Source organism: Ranitomeya variabilis, chromosome 4 (assembly GCF_051348905.1).
Source record: "Ranitomeya variabilis isolate aRanVar5 chromosome 4, aRanVar5.hap1, whole genome shotgun sequence".
Lineage (NCBI taxonomy): Eukaryota > Metazoa > Chordata > Amphibia > Anura > Dendrobatidae > Ranitomeya > Ranitomeya variabilis.
Window position 1 is genome coordinate 208,323,888 of NC_135235.1, and position 19,054 is coordinate 208,342,941.

Here is a 19,054-nt window from a genome sequence, read left to right on the forward strand (position 1 = left end):
AATATGTGCATTTAATTAGGAAAAAATAATGGAAATAGTAAAATTGCAGTTATCTCTCTTCTGAAAGAGGAGAAACAATAAAGTACGTTTCTGGAAAAGAAACAGACCACTAATCCACTCCGTGCAATGTTACCCTCCTCCAGCGGTGGCGCTGCAGAGATTGAACATCTGATCCCAGGTTGTCCACCAACCACAGCAGATTGTTGCAGTGGGTGGGGGTCTCGCCCTGTGATTAGTTTATCTTGAAGACCCCTTGGTTGTCCCTTTTTAAGATTATAAAGGGTCTGCATTCTTTTACACAGTTACTAAAAATTTTTTATTTTCTTCCATTGTAGAAAATTCCAAGAGATGGAGTGCCCCCCGACCCCGGCTGTTCACCCCAAGAAGAAAGAGTCTAAAAGCTGCCCCTGTGTGATCCTGTAACCTCGCGCTGCCACCAGCTGCCCAGATGGCCCAAGCAGAGAGAGAGGCGCCGCAGCAGCAGCTGCCTGGGGAGGGGCTTAGGCCACTCATGGAGAACCGGGCATTGTTGGTGCACATGAATGGTCCTCTCTTCAGCCCACACCATCCAATAGACCCATCCCATGCGCTGAGGGGGGCTCCTCTGTAGTCCGAACAAATCCCCCTTCTTCTCCCAACCCTTCCGTGCATCAGGGCAAGATGCTTCTTTCTACTACAAAGGATCGCAGTTTGCACACTCCCTCCGTCTGGGCCGACACTTCCTTATTTTTTTTTTTTTTTATATGCTGGGATTTGCATGTAAATATATATTCTGTATATATATTTTATATATGTTTTACATTCTCTTATATTCAATGAGCTTTTCAGGTGCGGACAGGAGACTATTGGGGGAGATTCTCCGATGTGTAAGGAGACCATATAGCAGAAAGGCACGCCTGTCTCTTCACGCTTTCTCTTCTTTTACTAAGATTTGGTACTTTCTCGTTTTTTGGGCGTACAATGAGGTTGTGTCTGCAGAAAAATAATTATTCCTGCTCCCTGCAAGTCGATGCTGATCTGCGTACACTACACCGGTGGTCTGCACACTGCACGGCCTGTAGCTTGCAGACCACTGCATAGGAGAGTGAAGACCTCATTGTACAGTTAGCGTCCTACATGGAGAAGAGTCTCATTTTGGCTTATCGATTTCTGCAGCGGCTCTCCTTTCCTGTCGATGGAGAGATGCTGCTTCCCACCAGGCAGGACGATAGGAGAGACCACCACCTGGTGAGTGTCTGATTCTGCAGCGTCTCTCCCCGCGCTGTCGGTATTTGCCCCCCAAATCCTGGGTTCACTTTTTTTTTTTGTAAATCATGATTATTTTTTTTAAATCTATGAAACTTTTTTTTAAGCAATGGTTATATATGGTATTTCAATTTCTAACTGTGCGCTCAATTACTCTCTGTTATCAGCCGTTTGCATTCTCTTAATGGAACGACAGGGGAGGAGGAAGAAAATCTTCCCCCTCCTTAACCACTACTTATTTACAGACTTAAGACCCCAATACACGTTGGTCTGACGTCGGCCGAATCTGCAGATATCAGCAGGTTCGTCACAGTCTAATGTGGATCGTTGTTTTAGGGGAGGTAAGAGATCTGGCGTGTCCTATATCGGGCTGATGATCCTTTTGTTCTTCGCCACGGCCAAATATATCTGACCGGGGTCTTATCGGGAACACAGGAGCTCTCAGCACAGAGTATGTGGGAGAGTCGGGTGAGATCACCATCGTTTATTGTAAAACTTGCAGTTTTTTTCATTGAAATCAGTTTTGTATGCATGAGTCCGGTGGGCGGTCCTACTTGCGAGTCCATTGGGCGGTCCTACTTTGAGACACTTTCTTATATGACTATGTATGCAAAGCTAGCTGTCAATCACTAGTAGAACTGCCCACTGAACTTGTGAGGACCGCCCCCTGGACCCGTATGCACACAAACACCAAGGACTTCAATTACTTGGTATTTTTGCGCATACGGGTCCAGTGGGCGGTCCTACTCATGAGTCCAGGGAGCTGTCTTACTAGTGATTGACAGCTATTTCTGCATGCAGTCATACAAGGACGCGTGTCAGTAGAACTACCCACTGGACTTGTATGCATACAAACACCAAGGACTTCAATTAATAAAATACGAGTCCAGTGGGCGGTCCTACTCTGACACTCTTCCTTGTATGACTGCATGCAGAACTAGCTGTCAATCACTAGTAGGACCACCCATTGGATTTGGGAGTAGGACCGCCCACTGGAGTTGATTAGGACTGCCTACTGGATTCTTATGCATACAAACACCAAGGACTTCAATTAATAATATACGAATCCAGTGGGCGGTCCTACTGACACTCTTCCTTGTATTGCTGCATGCAGAAATAGCTGACAAACACTAGTAGGACCGCCCATTGGACTCTGGAATAGGACTGCCCATTGGACTCGGGAGTGGGACCGCCTACTGGACTCCTATGCATACAAACACCAAGGACTTAAATTATTAAAATACAAGTTATGCTGAACCTTTCCCTATACACTGTCATTGTGTGAGGCTTTTCCTCTAGACCCCACTGTCCACAGATTGTTCTACGTGACCGCTTCCCTTTTTAAGTTTTATTTTTTTTCTAACCCAAGGCTCCTTATTTGGGTCTCTAAATGCAGAAAATTCATTTCTGTAGCTTGTGTTTGTGAAATGAATGTGAGACTCCACGACTAAGGGCCGCTATGTCGCCACGTATTTTAGGTCTTCGATCACATTCATATAAAATAATGGAGCTAAAATCCGCGCAGGACTGCTTATCACTCGCCTTATGGTATTTTGTACTCGCTTCGACCTATTCCTGGTGGTAGCAGCACGAGGAGCGGCGCACAGATGTGATGGGGCAGGAATGCCGACTGAACACTACATGGGTGGTCCAGTATTAGAAAATGGCACAACCCCTTTAAACCTAAAGGCCAGGGACCTGCAGCATCCTCGATAAGTGATGACTACCGGCGAAATTGTAGTGGACTTGTTAGTAAAGTACAAAGTGACAGACACACCATTATGTCTATAAAAAACCCGCCATTCACGCTCCCGTGTATTTCCGCCATAAGGCGGCGCTCATTTCTATGTATATTGTTTACAAGTCATCCTACGTATAATCACATATCCTTGAACGTTCATTAAAGTGATGATGTTTTAATGATGGCGTCTCGTTCCTCTCTGTGGTCGTACCAAAGCGACCGTCGAGATTCTTGCGGTCCTATAAAACGTATAGGGTTACTTAAGTGTCATTCCTCGTTTTTTTTTTTTAGAAATGGGTTTTGTTGGATAGAGCTTATAAAGAAGAGCAATTTTGCAGTTTACTGCTAATTAAAATTTGCAGCAGTTTTTGAGATATTGACACTTTTTCTTTTGTTAGCTGCTCGTTGCTGAGGAGACCGACCACCGCGGATACGACAGCAAAACATGCACAGCATTTACAGATTGTTTTCTACTTGGCTTATAAGCAGTGTTTTTAAGCTGGTCAGGATCGCTGCAGCGCACGGTCACCTCCTAATCCTGGGCTAGATTCAGGGCAGTGCTTACAAGCTAAACAAGGGTGGTCGGTTTCCTGGGCAACGAGCTGTAAACAAGAAAAAAATAAAGTGTTAATATCTCAAACTCTTATTCACAGGTGAAGATTGAGGCTAAGCTTCAATGCCAGGCAGCGGCCTATAAATAAAAGTGGTGTTCAGCATAAAGCAGCCATGTTTTAGTATGTCATTTAGTCATTTAGCCTCTTTAAAGGGATAGTTTATTTTGCCACTTCACACTTTCTTTAAGAACCTGGGCCTCCTTTTAGGAGACATTGGATGGGCTCAGGCAGTACCAAAATGAAACTATATCACTGAATGACTCCAGAGCCTCAGCTCTTCGACAGTTTTTTTTTTTTTCCTGGAGGACCTGTCCTACCCAAGACCACTTTCACAAATCCATGCTCATGCTTCACGGATCGCATTGACTGACCAGAGGTCTCCTGCCCAGAACGCGACATCCTTATAGGCAAACATGAGGCAGTCACTTTCTGCCAGTCCGTACTTCGTCCATGAAACACGGATGTGTGACACTAAAACACACAGACAACCCATTGATATGAATATATCAGTGTACTACACGATTTCTCCTGCGGGAGTGCTGTAGGCTAAGTTAACACTTCCAGGTTTCACTACAGCTTACAACTGATCACTGAATTTCTGTTAGGCTTGTAGTCAATGCAACTTCTTTAAGTTGGGTTTACTCAAGAAAAACAACCTCCCTTTAAAAAAGGGACATTCCAGGGAATATACATTTTTAATATGACCGTCCGGAAACACGCGCCACAGTAAGTGATTGCCTGAACAGAAAGCAGAACAGATGAGTGCTGGTTTGGGACATGCAGAGGATCAGGGAGGGAGACATTTAAAATATTTTAATGCCTTAAACACCCCTTTAATTATCCAATCGCTAGATTAACTCCATCTAGTGGTGACTCCGGGTACTGAGAATCTACGAAAGACACTCCACCTAGTGGCGGCTGTGGGTACTGAGAATCCACGAGACACACTCCACCTAGTGGCGGCTGTGGGTACTGAGAATCTACAAGAGACACTGGCGGCTGTAGGTACTGAATCTACGAGACACACTCCACCTAGTGGCGGCTGTGGGTACTGAGAATCTACAAGAGACACTGGCGGCTGTAGGTACTGAGAATCTACAAGAGACACACTCCACCTAATGGCGGCTGTAGGTACTGAATCTACGAGACACACTCCACCTAGTGGCGGCTGTGGGTACTGAGAATCTACAAGAGACGCTGGAGGTACTGAATCTATGAGACACACTCCACCTAGTGGCAGCTGTAGGTACTGAGAATCTACAAGAGACACACCACCTAATGGCGGCTGTAGGTACTGAATCTACGAGACACACTCCACCTAGTGGCGGCTGTGGGTACTGAGAATCTACAAGAGACGCTGGAGGCTGGAGGTACTGAATCTATGAGACACACTCCACCTAGTGGCAGCTGTAGGTACTGAGAATCTACAAGAGACACACCACCTAATGGCGGCTGTAGGTACTGAATCTGCGGGACACACACTCCACCTAGTGGCGGCTGTGGGTACTGAGAGTCTACAAGAAACACTCCACCTAGTGGCGGCTGTAAGTACTGAATCTAAGGGACACACTCCACCTAGTGGCGACTCCGGGTACTGAGCATCTACGAAAGACACTCCACCTAGTGGCAGCTGTGGGTACTGAGAATCTACAAGAGACACTGGTGGCTGTAGGTACTGAATGTACGAGACACACACTCCACCTAGTGGCGGCTGTGGGTACTGAGAATCTACAAGAGACACACTCCACCTATTGGCGGGTGTAGGTACTGAATCTACGAGACACACTCCACCTAGTGGCGGCTGTGGGTACTGAGAATCTACAAGAGACGCTGGAGGCTGGAGGTACTGAATCTATGAGACACACTCCACCTAGTGGCAGCTGTAGGTACTGAGAATCTACAAGAGACACACCACCTAATGGCGGCTGTAGGTACTGAATCTGCGGGACACACACTCCACCTAGTGGCGGCTGTGGGTACTGAGAGTCTACAAGAAACACTCCACCTAGTGGCGGCTGTAAGTACTGAATCTAAGGGACACACTCCACCTAGTGGCGACTCCGGGTACTGAGCATCTACGAAAGACACTCCACCTAGTGGCAGCTGTGGGTACTGAGAATCTACAAGAGACACTGGTGGCTGTAGGTACTGAATGTACGAGACACACACTCCACCTAGTGGCGGCTGTGGGTACTGAGAATCTACAAGAGACACACTCCACCTATTGGCGGGTGTAGGTACTGAATCTACGGGACATACACTGCACCTAGTGGCGACTCCGGGTACTGAGAATCTACGAAAGACACTCCACCTAGTGGTGACTGCAGGTACCGAGAATCTATGAGAGACATCTACATAAGAGTACATCTCAAGGGGGGGTTAGAAAAGCTGGTTGAGATGTCACAGACCACCAAAAAAAATAAAAATACAAAGAAAGAAAACGAGAAGAGCAAACAGGATGCAAAGAAAAAGTGTTTTTTTTTCTTTTGTGTACACATTATACAATGTGAGTTGTACATATTGAGAGAAAAAACGTCAGACACTAATTGACGATAAAAATATATAATAACATCCATACAGGAACACAAATTCAATTATTGTAACAATACCTTTGAGGCAAGAACAAGATACACGCAGTACACAGCGTAAAAAAGGTCTAGATTAGGACACATAAAAAGGAGCAAGTGTGAACAGGCCCCAAGAGCCGCCATGGGTTTAGCTGAGAAATACATTTGGTAACATGGAGAGAGAGAGAGAGAAATTATTATTTTTTAATTATTTTATTCAGACATTTTATTTCCAACCAAGCTAATGAATTAAAAATAAAGATCCCCACAGAAGAAAGGCAGGGGTAGAATTATCCCAGGAATATTTGGCTATTTTATTTATTTTTTACTTATTTACCGTAAATACTTTTTACACCCATTTTATTTTCCTACTACTTACAAAGTCAATTTTTTCTTATTAAAACCCAGAATTTTGTCACCATCTTCTCTTCATTCACAGAACCATCGTGTCCTCTGTTTACACTATGATACAAGTTTCGGGGGTGGTTCGACCTCTTGGCTTTTCCTTACCTCCCCCGACCACCACTGCTGCCACTCCAGCCTTCATTTTATTTTTTTACATCTTTATGTAAATTAACAGACTTTACACAAAAGACAAAGTATTATGAAAACATGTAAAAAAAAAAAAAAAAAAAAACACTTAAAAAACCCCCCCAAAACCTAGTGCCAATCTTCTATCCGAGTATATTGTAGCTTGGATACATTCACTTGAATGGAGCCAAGTTGTGATACCACATGCGGCCTGTGAACAAGAGTGGCGCTGTTCCATTAAAACGAATTTCATACCTTTTTTTCCCCCCCAACTATGGACAATGCATAAATGATGCCCTTGAATGTTTTATTTCCAAGGTGAAATTTGTGATCAATTTTCCCCATTATTCAAATTGCAAACATCCACTATTCTCTCAAAAGTGTGTAATATAGATAGAACTGTCCCATCTTCAATTATAGGGGTCTTACGGTGAAAATTTATTTATCCTCAAGATAGGGGGAATTTATATTGTTGATCAGCACATCTGCTGCCCGACCACCTCTCCATTCATTCTCTATGGGGGCTAAGGGAAAAAGGTGAGTGCAGCGCCGGGCATCCTCATGAAGGGAGCGGCGGTCGAGAACATCCATTCTAGCAGGGATAAAAGTCCCGGCAGTTGGAAGTCCGCCAATCACCAAGTTGTCACCTATCCTAATAATTTGTTTCCACCCAACATTTTTTAATTTAAAAAAAAAAAAACAAAACGTAATATATATTTTGCCAAAAATTTATTTTTGCTATTACATTTCATTACACCGTTTGCTTTCTACGGCCTCTATATTGCCTGCTGCGGAACGAGTGAACTGAGAATTCAGCAGTAAGCTCTGGTGGGAAACTTACCGACAGATTCTCAGTTCACTCATTCCGCAGCCGGACGCTACAGAAGTCAAACGGAGCAAAATTTTTAATGAAACCCAATGACAAAAACACATGTATTTAAGGATAAAAAAATGGTATCCTTTACATTTCCAAGTAATCTACACACTTCTTAAACTCCCTGGATCCTCTGTTGTCATGAAATCCCCCATTTCATATAATTTACTAACAAATTGACCCTTGGGGGGGGGGCGTTGTATACAAACTGGTAGAAAGGGGGGAAAAAAACCACCCTATTTTCCTATGTCCTGGTTCCGTAATATTTTGCTAAATTACATTTACACCCTTTAATATAAGCGAATGGTAACCCAAAAAGAAAAAAAAAAAAAAAATTGCCTGAAGACATTCAATCCAAAGTGCTACCAAACCCTACGTCAATAGAAGACGGAACTACTAAAAATATATATAAAAAAAATAAAGTAAAATATCTGCAGCAACTGTAACTCCTATCATCCTATGCAGAATGTTGTGGTACCAGTGGTAAGGGGGCAAGTAACAGGATCTACTAGGAATAAAGAGTCAAATCTATCATGTACCCCAAAACTGGAGGCGCACATTAAAGGGGTTGTCCGGCGGTGCTCTTCTGATTGATGGGAGCAGGGCAGGGAGCATGTTCGACCACGGCTCCATTCATTCCCTACGGAGCTGCGCTCAGCTTTCCCCCCCTCTCCTCCATAAAGAATGGTCTCCCATCAAATCTTCCTTGCTCTACAGACCCTAATCGATTAGTAAGTTATCACCTATCCCTTTAAGATATAGATTGGCGGAATTTTCCTAAAGGCAATGCATCATCAGAAAACGGCATTGTGCTAATCAAGTTTTTATTTTAAATATATATTTTTTGTTAATGAATGGGGGCCCCTCCTGTCACTCACTTCTTATAAATCTTTATTATGGATCGGGTACAAAAAAAAAAATTAAAAATCTACAATTAAGAATTAAAACCAAATTAATCTGTTTCTAAAGCGTTTTTCTAGGCGAGACATTCCCTTTAAGCTGCCCATACACATACAATAACTGTCGGCTCATATAGCTGTCGGTGATTCCTTCCAACTCTCCAATACATGGGTGAGAAGGGAATAAGCCGATTTTGGACACCTGGGCTTATCTCCTGCAGAAACAAAGGATTGGGCTTGTTAGGGTATGTTTCCACGGTCAGTAAACGCTGCTTGTTTGACGCTGCAGCGTCAAACAAGCAGCGTCCAGATGTTCCAGCATAGTGGAGGGGATTTTATGAAATCCCGTCTCCACTATGCGTGGAAACCCGCACGCGGCGGCCCTGCGACTCCGGACATGCTGCGCGTCTTTTCAGAACGCAGCATGTCCGTACACCTTGCGGGGACGCAGCGTCCCCGCAAGGCATATCACAGGGCCCTATGGCGAGGGGTGCGATGATCCCGGATGTGTACTGTACACATCCGGCACCATCGCGTCCCAGGAAGGGGGCGGGGCTTAGCGCCGAGCGGCTTAGCCGCTGCGGCGATCCCGCCGGCAAAACGGACAGTGGAAACATACCCTTAAAGTGCAACATGCCTGATCCTTTTTTTTTTTTTGACAGTCCTTTTGATCTCAGGGTTTCTTTCTCAGATGAGATGGTGTGACAAATGTATGATTGCTGAGGATCTGACTGCAGAAAGCACCCAGTGATCACAAGAACAGGGGTCCTAAAGCCTCCTGCATGAATGAAGAGTTATTGAGCATGTGCGACCACTGCTCCATTAATGGTCTGTAGAAAGGTGGTTGCACATGCACACGAATAGTCCATTCACATGGGACTTTGGGAAGCAGTGGGGGTCTCCGCAGCCAGACCTAGCAATTATATATTAGCTATCATGTGAATAGGTAATAAATGTTGTTCAAGAAACAACCCCTTTAAAAAAAAATAATCTATCAGCAGGCTTGTGCTATGTAATCTGAGAGCAGCATAATGTAGGGGCAGAGCCTGATTCCAGTGATTTGTCACTTACTAGGCTGTGTGTTTTTGTTTGAATACAATCAGTGTTTTATCAGCAGGAGTCTATCACTACAGGACTAGGTCTCTCATGGTTCTTGGTCCAACCGCACCCCCCGCACTGATTAACGCATAGATTTAATTTTCCAAACTCATCACGGTAATAAAGGACAAACGGCTGATGGGGTGAGCCTGGCGGGATTAATATTAGGCAACAATTTTTTTTTACAATTAATTCAAATCAATGAGTTTGCCAACAAGTTTGTGTTCAGGTGTGCCATTTTTTGCTGCTTTTTCTTGGGAAAAAAACAACAAATATGTTGCTTTCCATTTTGGCAAATAATTATAGTCAAAATGACATAGGAACACTGGAAAGCTCAACCTACAAAGTTAATACCACTGTACCATTAAGGTACAGTTTAGCCTGTGTCCACCTGCACTGTACTTGCCATTAATACACAGTTTAGGCTGTGTTCACCTGCACTGTACTTGCCATTAATACACAGTTTAGGTTGTGTTCACCTGCACTGTACTTGCTATTAATGTACAGTTTAGACTGTGTTCACCTGCACTGTAGTTGATATTAATGTACAGTTTAGGCTGTGTTCACCTGCACTATAGTTGATATTAATGTACAGTTTAGGCTGTGTTCACCTGCACTGTACTTGCCATTAATGCATAGTTTAGGTTGTGTCCACCTGCACTGTACTTGCTATTAATGTACAGTTTAGACTGTGTTCACCTGCACTGTACTTGCTATTAATGTACAGTTTAGGCTGTGTTCACCTGCACTATAGTTGATATTAATGTACAGTTTAGGCTGTGTTCACCTGCACTGTACTTGCCATTAATGCACAGTTTAGGTTGTGTCCGCCTGCACTGTACTTGCTATTAATGTACAGTTTAGGCTGTGTTCACCAGCATAATACTTGCCATTATAATAAAGTTTAGGTTGTGTACACCTGAACTATATTTACCATCATACAGTACAGGGCTCATTAAGTAAAGTGTATAATAAGGATATGTAATGTCCAAGTAAAAAAAAAAGGGACAGCACACTTACCAATATTATTCAATAGGATTGTTCAGATGACTAAGCGCCCATGGGAAAGAGAAAAAAAAAAAAAAAAATCACAGCATGCATCATTCTCTTTCAATTCCTGGACAAGACTCGCCCAATTCAAGTGTATGGGTGCGCAAAAATGAAAAAAAAAAATCAGATACCATACAGAATATCTGCACTGCAGCTGATTTTATAGGATATATTGCCATGATTAACCTAGGTAACGGTATTCAATAAAGTACATTATAAAAATGGATGGCACAGGGATATCACAAGGATGTAAAAAAAAAGGACACACAGATGACAATATGGATGAAAATTGTCCGAGTTTTCTGGATGAAAATCGGACAATTTTTCATATGCTCATCAGACCCCGGCTTTAGGCTGTGCACTGTACTTGCTCTTAACATACAGTTTAGGCTGTATTCACCTGAACTGTTCTTGCTACTAACATACAGTTTAGGCAGTGTTCACCTGAACTGTTCTTGCTACTAACATACAGTTTAGGCTGTGTTCACCTGCACTGTTCTTGCTACTAACATACAGTTTAGGCCGTGTTCACCTGCACTGTTCTTGCTACTAACATACAGTTTAGGCTGTGTTCACCTGAACTGTTCTTGCTACTAACATACAGTTTAGGCTGTGTTCACCAAGACTGTACTTGCTCTTAACATACAGTTTAGGCTGTGTTCACCAAGACTGTACTTGCTATTAACATACAGTTTAGGCTGTGTTTACCTGTACTGTTCTTGCTACTAACATACAGTTTAGGCTGTGTTCACCTGTACTGTTCTTGCTACTAACATACAGTTTAGGCTGTGTTCACCTGCACTGTTCTTGCTACTAACATACAGTTTAGGCTGTGTTCACCTGCACTGTTCTTGCTACTAACATACAGTTTAGGCTGTGTTCACCTGAACTGTTCTTGCTACTAACATACAGTTTAGGCCGTGTTCACCTGAACTGTTCTTGCTACTAACATACAGTTTAGGCTGTGTTCACCTGCACTGTTCTTGCTACTAACATACAGTTTAGGCCGTGTTCACCTGCACTGTTCTTGCTACTAACATACAGTTTAGGCTGTGTTCACCTGCACTGTTCTTGCTACTAACATACAGTTTAGGCTGTGTTCACCAAGACTGTACTTGCTCTTAACATACAGCTTAGGCTGTGTTCACCTGCACTGTTCTTGCTACTAACATACAGTTTAGGCTGTGTTCACCTGTGATTTTCTTTACCTTTTTTAACTACAGTAAACTATTTTATTGTACTAAAAAAAAATAAAAAAAATCTAAGCAATAAATTTTTGAACCCTTGATCCAAGGATACTGATTTTACTGGAAAATATAGAACATGAGGCTCACTCTTCCATATCATGTCATGTTTTCTCATGGATAGGACACTGGTAACATCAGATTTCAAAAACAAACAGCTTTGATGACAACAGTAAAATATTCGGATGCATCTCATTGTAACCCAAACCCTACTGAAAATGAAATTCAACAGTTATCCCTCCACTTAAAAAAGAAAATCAGATTAAAAAGGGAAAAGTAGTGGAAAAAGGTCAAAGTAGCTTAAGAATACCCCAATTTTTTTTTCTTTTTCTCTCTGTTCTAAGTTTATTTTTTTCTGAGCAAAATACTAATCCAAGTTCAGTTAAACTGAACACTTCACATCTAAGCAACATCATCATTATCAATTAGATATAGTCAAATACAATATTGTACATAGATTTTTTTCTTCCTATACAATATTTACAGTCAGTTAAAAAAAAAAATTAACATAAAATTAAAAACACTCAAAACAGTTCATCTCTCCCATCATTTCATCGTTCCGACATACTGGGAATATGTGATTTGATGCACGAGAATTAAAAAAAAAAAAAAAAAATAGAGGAGATACGACCATGTAATAATGTTTAAATAATGTTAGAACTGTGAATTTAAAAAAATATCTAGGTTTTTTTGTGTGTTTTTTTTTATTATTATTTTTTTTTTTTATTATCACCCTTTTTATATTTATGGGGCAGAAGGCCCACCGCACCCTAGTCATCTACAGCAAATAAAAATAAAAAAAAATTAAAAACTTTTGCTTTTTGTTACAAGTGGATGTCGGCATGTTGTATAGCCCCCCTAATAAAGGTGATCAGGGAGGGCAAATAATTTAGCCTCTAGGCTGATGAATATTATGCACACAGAAAAGGTAGCAAAATTTAACATAAAATACTTACAAAATGCCTAATATGGTTTCTCAAATTTTGTTTTTTTTTACAAATTTCCAATAGCAAAGGATCTTAACACCATAAGAGCTGCTCCACCCGTCCTCTCGAAAAAAAAAAAAAAAAAAGAAAAGAAATCAACGTAGAAAACACCATCTTTATGTCAAGGGCTATTAACAAGACAGAGAAATAATCCTGCAACGTGAAAAATACTGAATGTCAGGTTAACCGTTTGTGGACTCTTGAAACAAAAATAATAAAAAAAATTCGATATTGGATTAACAAAACTTTTATGGTTGCATGTAGGACCCTCCATCGAATTCAATACAGTAGAACACAGATTTACGATACCATTTTCTTACGACTACCAAATTTCAAAATTTACGCAAAACATCTTTGGAGATAATAGCTGTACCCTGTTAAAATAAAAAAAAATTAAAAATCAGGAGCGTCCCCCTTTAGGATTGACTACAACCACCAGCAACAAGGGCGGCGAGCTAATTTTTTTTGCCCCTCAGATTCCTAGAAATACCTTATAACTTTCTGTCCACCCCAAAAAAATAATAAAAAAAAAAAAAATCAATGAAAATTGAAAAAAATAATACTATTAATATGAGCAGTTTAGGCTGTGTTCACCTGCACTTGCTTTTAGTGTACAGCTTAGGCTGTGTTCACCTGCACTGTACTTGCTAGTAATGTACAGTTTAGGTTGTGTTCACCGGCACTGCACTTGCTATTAATGTACAGTTTAGGCTGTGTTCACCTGCACTGTACTTGCTATTAGTGTACAGTTTAGGCTGTGGTCACCTGCACTGTACTTGCTATTAGTGTACAGTTTAGGCTGTGTTTACCTGCACTGTACTTGCTATTAATGTACAGTTTAAGTTGTGTTCACTGGCACTGTATTTGCTATTAATGTACAGTGTAGGCTGTACACACTAGATTTGCATTCTTAATAAAGAAATATTTTTATTTTTGTGCGTGACCAAGCCAAAACTGGCAGTGAAAAAGCGAGCATCGTCGTATTTTTCGAAAAAAAAAAAAAAGATTTGTTAATCCAAAATCTCAAAAAACAAAAACCTGCCCACCACCCAGTCCAAGATGGGATTCTGGCTCTTACACACGCACAACACATACACGCATGCTTCCCAATAAATAAGAATTAGGGCCAAAAAATGTCAGCCTGCCGTCTACTGTCAGAATGTGTCAGTCATTGGAAGCGGGTCTGAGCAGAAGGCAGAGCCAGAAAAAAAAAACATTCCTTTTTACGGGAGTATGACTATGATGAGGAGAAGAACAAAAACAACGTACGTTTAGAGAAACTTTCTCTGCGGGAGAAAAAAACAAAACAGTAAAAGAACAAAAAGAAAGAAGACAGAAGTCAAGAGAAAGAGAGGACCACCTCCATCCAAGCGTCACTATTCAGAAGCCAGAGACCTGAAAGTCAACTTGAGGCCTCCAACACTTACGTCAGCTACTCCTCTTATAGCTTTGTTGTGTGGACAGTCTTCCCGACCACAAAGTTAAGTCCAGGAAAGATCGCTTTCCTTTTTTTTTTTTTTTTTTCGGCCTGGCATGTCTCTCTTTCTCATCTTTTTTTTTTTGACGAGTCACATGGTTTCAGTTTGTCTATTGAATCCCTGGTTGACAGGTTTCGCTTCGTTCTGCAGCCTCAGGTAGCTGTCGTGGGTTTGGTCACGCGCACTTATTCTGTGCTTGCGTGAGAAGGTCGATGAAAGAATCGAAGACTTTTTCGAGCCAAGGTTGGTTTCTCATGCACTGCTGAACCACCTCCTCTTGACCCAAGTCGTCATTCTGTTCTTCTATTGCGTTGGTCTGGAAAAGGCAGGGAAAACAACGGTGGTTAGTGGCAAACAGGAGAGACAATCAAACAAAGTCAACCACGAGATGGGTGTACAAAGTAATAAAAAGTATGACTCTAGTAACACACCTACATAAAGGCTGAAGACTCATTTGTACTGATAGGAGAATCGATTTGCAGGACTACGGTCCATCGGCCAGGTCTGGGAGGCCATAAAGTCTCTTTACATCTTGGTTATTCTTTTGACTGGTGCAACGACACCAATGCGACCTGAAGCACACATGAAGTTGAGCCAGCTTCAAGAAGCTTACAAGAAGAGCTAGAGATGCCTCCAAGTATGACGTGGTTTTCAGAAATACAGACCTGGCCGATGGACCAGACAAGAAGAGCCTGAGATGCCTCCAAGAATGAGGTGATTTTCAGAAATACAGATCTGGCCGATGGACAAGACAAGAAGAGCCAGAGATGCCTCCAAGTATGAGGTGGTTTTCAGAAATACAGACCTGGCCGATGGACCAGAGCGCTGCGAATTGATTCTCCCATCTCTACTCATCAGTAAAATAAACACTTAGGCTACTTGCAGATGGAGCCTTGAGATTTTTTTGAGCATATGTGCTCCAAAAACCACCATAACAGTCACCAAAAAAATAAAAGTAAGAAAAAAACACATTAATTTCAATGCATATTTTTTTTTTTAGTGTCCCCCCCCCCCCCCATTTCAGATTTTGAAAAACTCCTGGTGTGTAAAAAAAATAAATAAAAAAAATGGGGGGGCATATTATATTTAAATGTGTTTTCTGTCCCAATTTTTCTCAAATTTTGCTGTGATTTCACTATAAAAAAATAAAAATCAATAACCCCTAATAATGAGTCTCCACTTGGGAGTCTAAAACATGAAAACCGAAGAAAGATATTAAGCACTGAAGCACCAAAAAATGTGTGCCACCTGATTTCTCATGGCTACACAGCCTGTTCTGACAGTATTGTCATAGAGACCTGGTGTGGATGTAGATCACCACATACGGTCACGGTCAAAAGTGTTGGCACCCTTCAAATTGTTCCAGAAAATGAAATATTTCTCCCAGATAATTATTGCAATTACACATTTTGTTATACACACGTTTATTTTCTTTGTGTATATTGGAACAACACAAAAAAAACAGAGAAAAAAGGCAAATTGGACATAATTTCACATAAAAACCTCAAAAGAGGGATTTTTGGTTCTTACCGTAAAATCTCTTTCTTGGAGCCTTCATTGGGGGACACAGGTAACCATGGGTGTATGCTGCTGTCGCTAGGAGGCTGACACTATGCAAATAAAGAAGAAGTAACTCCTCCCCAGCAGGCACCAGGCAACTCGGTGCAAAAGCAGTAGTAGGAACAGGTAATATAAAACTCAACCTATGTACCAACCCACAACAACGGCATGTTAGCCAACACGGTACAACTTCAAGGGAGGGTGCTGTGTCCCCCAATGAAGGCTCCAAGAAAGAGATTTTACGTTAAGAACCAAAAATCCCTCTTTCTTTCTCACTTCATTGGGGGACACAGGTAACCATGGGACGTCCAAAAGCAGTCCCTAGGGCGGGATATTCTGCAGAAAAAGAGGATTTAGGTCGACCGGTGAGAAACCGCCGCCTGCAGTATCTTCCTACCCAGGCTTGCGTCCGCAGAAGCCTGAGTATGCACCTTGTAGAATTTTCCAAAGGTCTGAATGGATGACCACGTTGCAGCCTTGCAAACCTGCGAGGCCGAAGCTTGGTGACAAACTGCCCAGGAAGCTCCCACAGCCCGGGTAGAGTGAGCCTTCACCCCCGAGGGAGGCCGTTTGTCTTGGACACGGTATGCCTCCAGAACCGCCGAACGGATCCAACGAGCAATTGTGGACTTGGAGACGGGGAGCCCCTTTCGACGCCCTTCCGAGACTATGAACAGAGGATCAGTCTGACGAAAAGGAGCAGTTCTGGAAAGATAAACCCGGATACCCCTGACCACATCCAATTTGTGAAGTGATTTCTCCAAGGGATGAACCGGGGAAGGGCACAAGAAAGGGAGGACGATGTCCTCGTTGATGTGAAAGGACGAGACTACCTTCGGTAAGAAGGAAGGAACCGGCCGAAGAACCACCTTGTCCTGGTGCAGGACTAAAAAGGGAGAACGACAGGATAATGCCGCCAGCTCCGACACTCTTCTGATGGAGGTGATGGCGTCCAAGAAGGCTACCTTCCAAGATAGAAGGGAGAAGGAAATGTCCTGAATCGGTTCAAAAGGCGCCCGCTGGAGGGTGTCTAAGACGACGTTGAGATCTCAAGGCTCAACAGGAGGATGATAAGGGGGAGCTATATGCGAGACCCCCTGAATAAAGGTTCTCACCTGAGGAAGGGAGGCTATGTCTCTTTGAAAAAGGATGGAAAGAGCGGAAATCTGACCCTTCAAGGTGCTAAGGGAAAGTCCCGAATCAAGGCCCGCTTGAAGAAAACTGAGAAGGGATGGAAGGAAAAAGGTCATAGGAAACAGACCGTTGACCTCGCACCATCGGAAAAAGGCCTTCCTACATCTGTGGTAGATACGCGAGGAAGCCGGTTTCCTCGCCCTTATCATAGTCTGGATGACGCTGTGAGAAAAACCCGCGTCCTCAACGGCCATAGCATTAAATTCAGAGACCGAGAATTCGGGTGGAAGAGGGGCCCCTGCGAAAGAAGATCCGGTAGCCTCCATGGAACGTCCGATAGCATGTTCACCAGTTCTGCGTACCTATCCCTCCGAGGCCAATCTGGAGCTACCAAGAGCACGGGGACCCCTTCCGACTTGATCTTTTTGACGATTCTCGGGATCAAGGGGAGGGGTGGGAACAGATAGGGCATCTGGAACTGGGCCCACGAGATCACGAGAGCGTCGCATCCGACGGCCAACGGATCCAGAGATCTGGAAACGTACTGGGGAACCTTGTGGTTTGCCCGGGAGGCCATTAAGTCGACGTCTGGGACGCCCCACCGCTGACAAATCTGGTTGAAGATTGAGGGAAGGAGAGACCACTCGCCCGCAACGATGCCTTGGCGACTTAGAAAGTCGGCTTCCCAATTGTCCACCCCTGGGATGTGGACGGCTGAGAGAAAGGGAACGTGGCTCTCCGCCCAACGCAGAATCTTCGCCACTTCTGCAATGACTTGACTGCTGCGAGTCCCTCCCTAGTGGTTTATGTAGGCCACGGCTGTGGCGTTGTCCAACTGAACGCGGACAGGCTTTCCCGAGAGGAGGGGCTGCCAGCGGACGAGGGCTAGGAAGATGGCTCGGAGTTCCAAGAGGTTGATAGGAAGACGTGCCTCTTGAACAGTCCAGCGGCCCTGGGCCGTGAGGTGGAGAAAGACCACTCCCCAACCCTGGAGACTGGCGTCGGTGGTGATAACCTGCCAGCGGGGAGGAAGAAATGACCTCCCGCGCAGAATGGAGGTGGACAGCGTCCACCAAGAGAGGGACCGTTTCACTTTGGAAGAAAGGCGAAACGGACGGTCCAGGGAAAGCGGATTCTTGTCCCAGGTGGCTAGAAGGGCCAGCTGGAGGGGACCAGAGTGGAACTGAGCATGGGGAACCACTTCCATTGAAGCGACCATTTTCCCCAGAACCCTCATGGCGAGGCAGAGGGACAGCGGGTTCGGACCCTTTAGCGCTCTGACACCCCGACGAAGGGAAAGGAACTTCTCCTTGGGGAGGATGACCTGAGCCTGAGAGGTGTCGAATTCCATGCCCAGGAATTCCAAGCGTTGAGTCGGAATCAAGGATGACTTCTGGTAGTTGATTATCCAACCGAGGCGAATGAGCGTGTCCAGAGAAGGCTGGAGGCTCTGGCTGCAATCCCGACGGGACGAACCCTTGATCAAGAGGTCGTCGAGGTAAGGGATTACCAGAATCCCCTTTGAACGTAGAATGGCCATGACGGCTGCCATGACCTTCGTAAAGACCCTGGGAGCAGAGGCCAGCCCGAAGGGGAGAGCCGTGAACTGGTAATGATGTTCTTGGATAGAGAACCGGAGAAACCTCTGATGCTGTACGCAAATCAGAACGTGGAGATACGTGTCCCGAATGTCCACGGAACACAGGAACTCTCCTGTTTCCATGGACACGACCACCGAGCGTAGTGATTCCAGCCTGAAGTGTCGAATCCTGAGATGGCAGTTTAACCGCTTGAGATCCAAGATTGGACGGAGAGAGCAGTCTTTCTTTGGGACCACGAACAGATTGGAGTAAAAACCTGAAAACCGCTCGTGATAAGGAATCGGAACTACGACTCCTGAGGCGAGGAGTGAATCGACGGCCTGGAGAAGCCCTGGGAGATGGGAGGACTGTTTGGGAGGATGAGAGAGCAGGAAACGTCTTCCTGGGGGCGAAGAAAATTCTATTTTGTAGCCTGAAGTGACGATCTCCCTG

General features: G+C 43.7%; 2 protein-coding genes across 2 annotated transcripts in view; one reads left to right on the forward strand and one right to left on the reverse strand.

Annotated features, from left to right (window-relative positions):
* Positions 1-3,165, forward strand: part of RRAS (RAS related) — a 40,592-nt gene extending 37,427 nt beyond the window's left edge. The window contains exon 6 of the mRNA XM_077259790.1: positions 336-3,165. Within this exon, the coding sequence (XP_077115905.1) occupies positions 336-423 (88 nt within the window). The 3' untranslated portion in view covers positions 424-3,165. The remainder of the gene's footprint in view (positions 1-335) is intronic.
* Positions 3,166-12,178: 9,013 nt separating this feature from the next.
* Positions 12,179-19,054, reverse strand: part of PRR12 (proline rich 12) — a 101,782-nt gene continuing 94,906 nt past the window's right edge. The window contains exon 14 of the mRNA XM_077259791.1: positions 12,179-14,643. Coding sequence (XP_077115906.1) covers positions 14,503-14,643 — 141 coding nt within the window. The 3' untranslated portion in view covers positions 12,179-14,502. The remainder of the gene's footprint in view (positions 14,644-19,054) is intronic.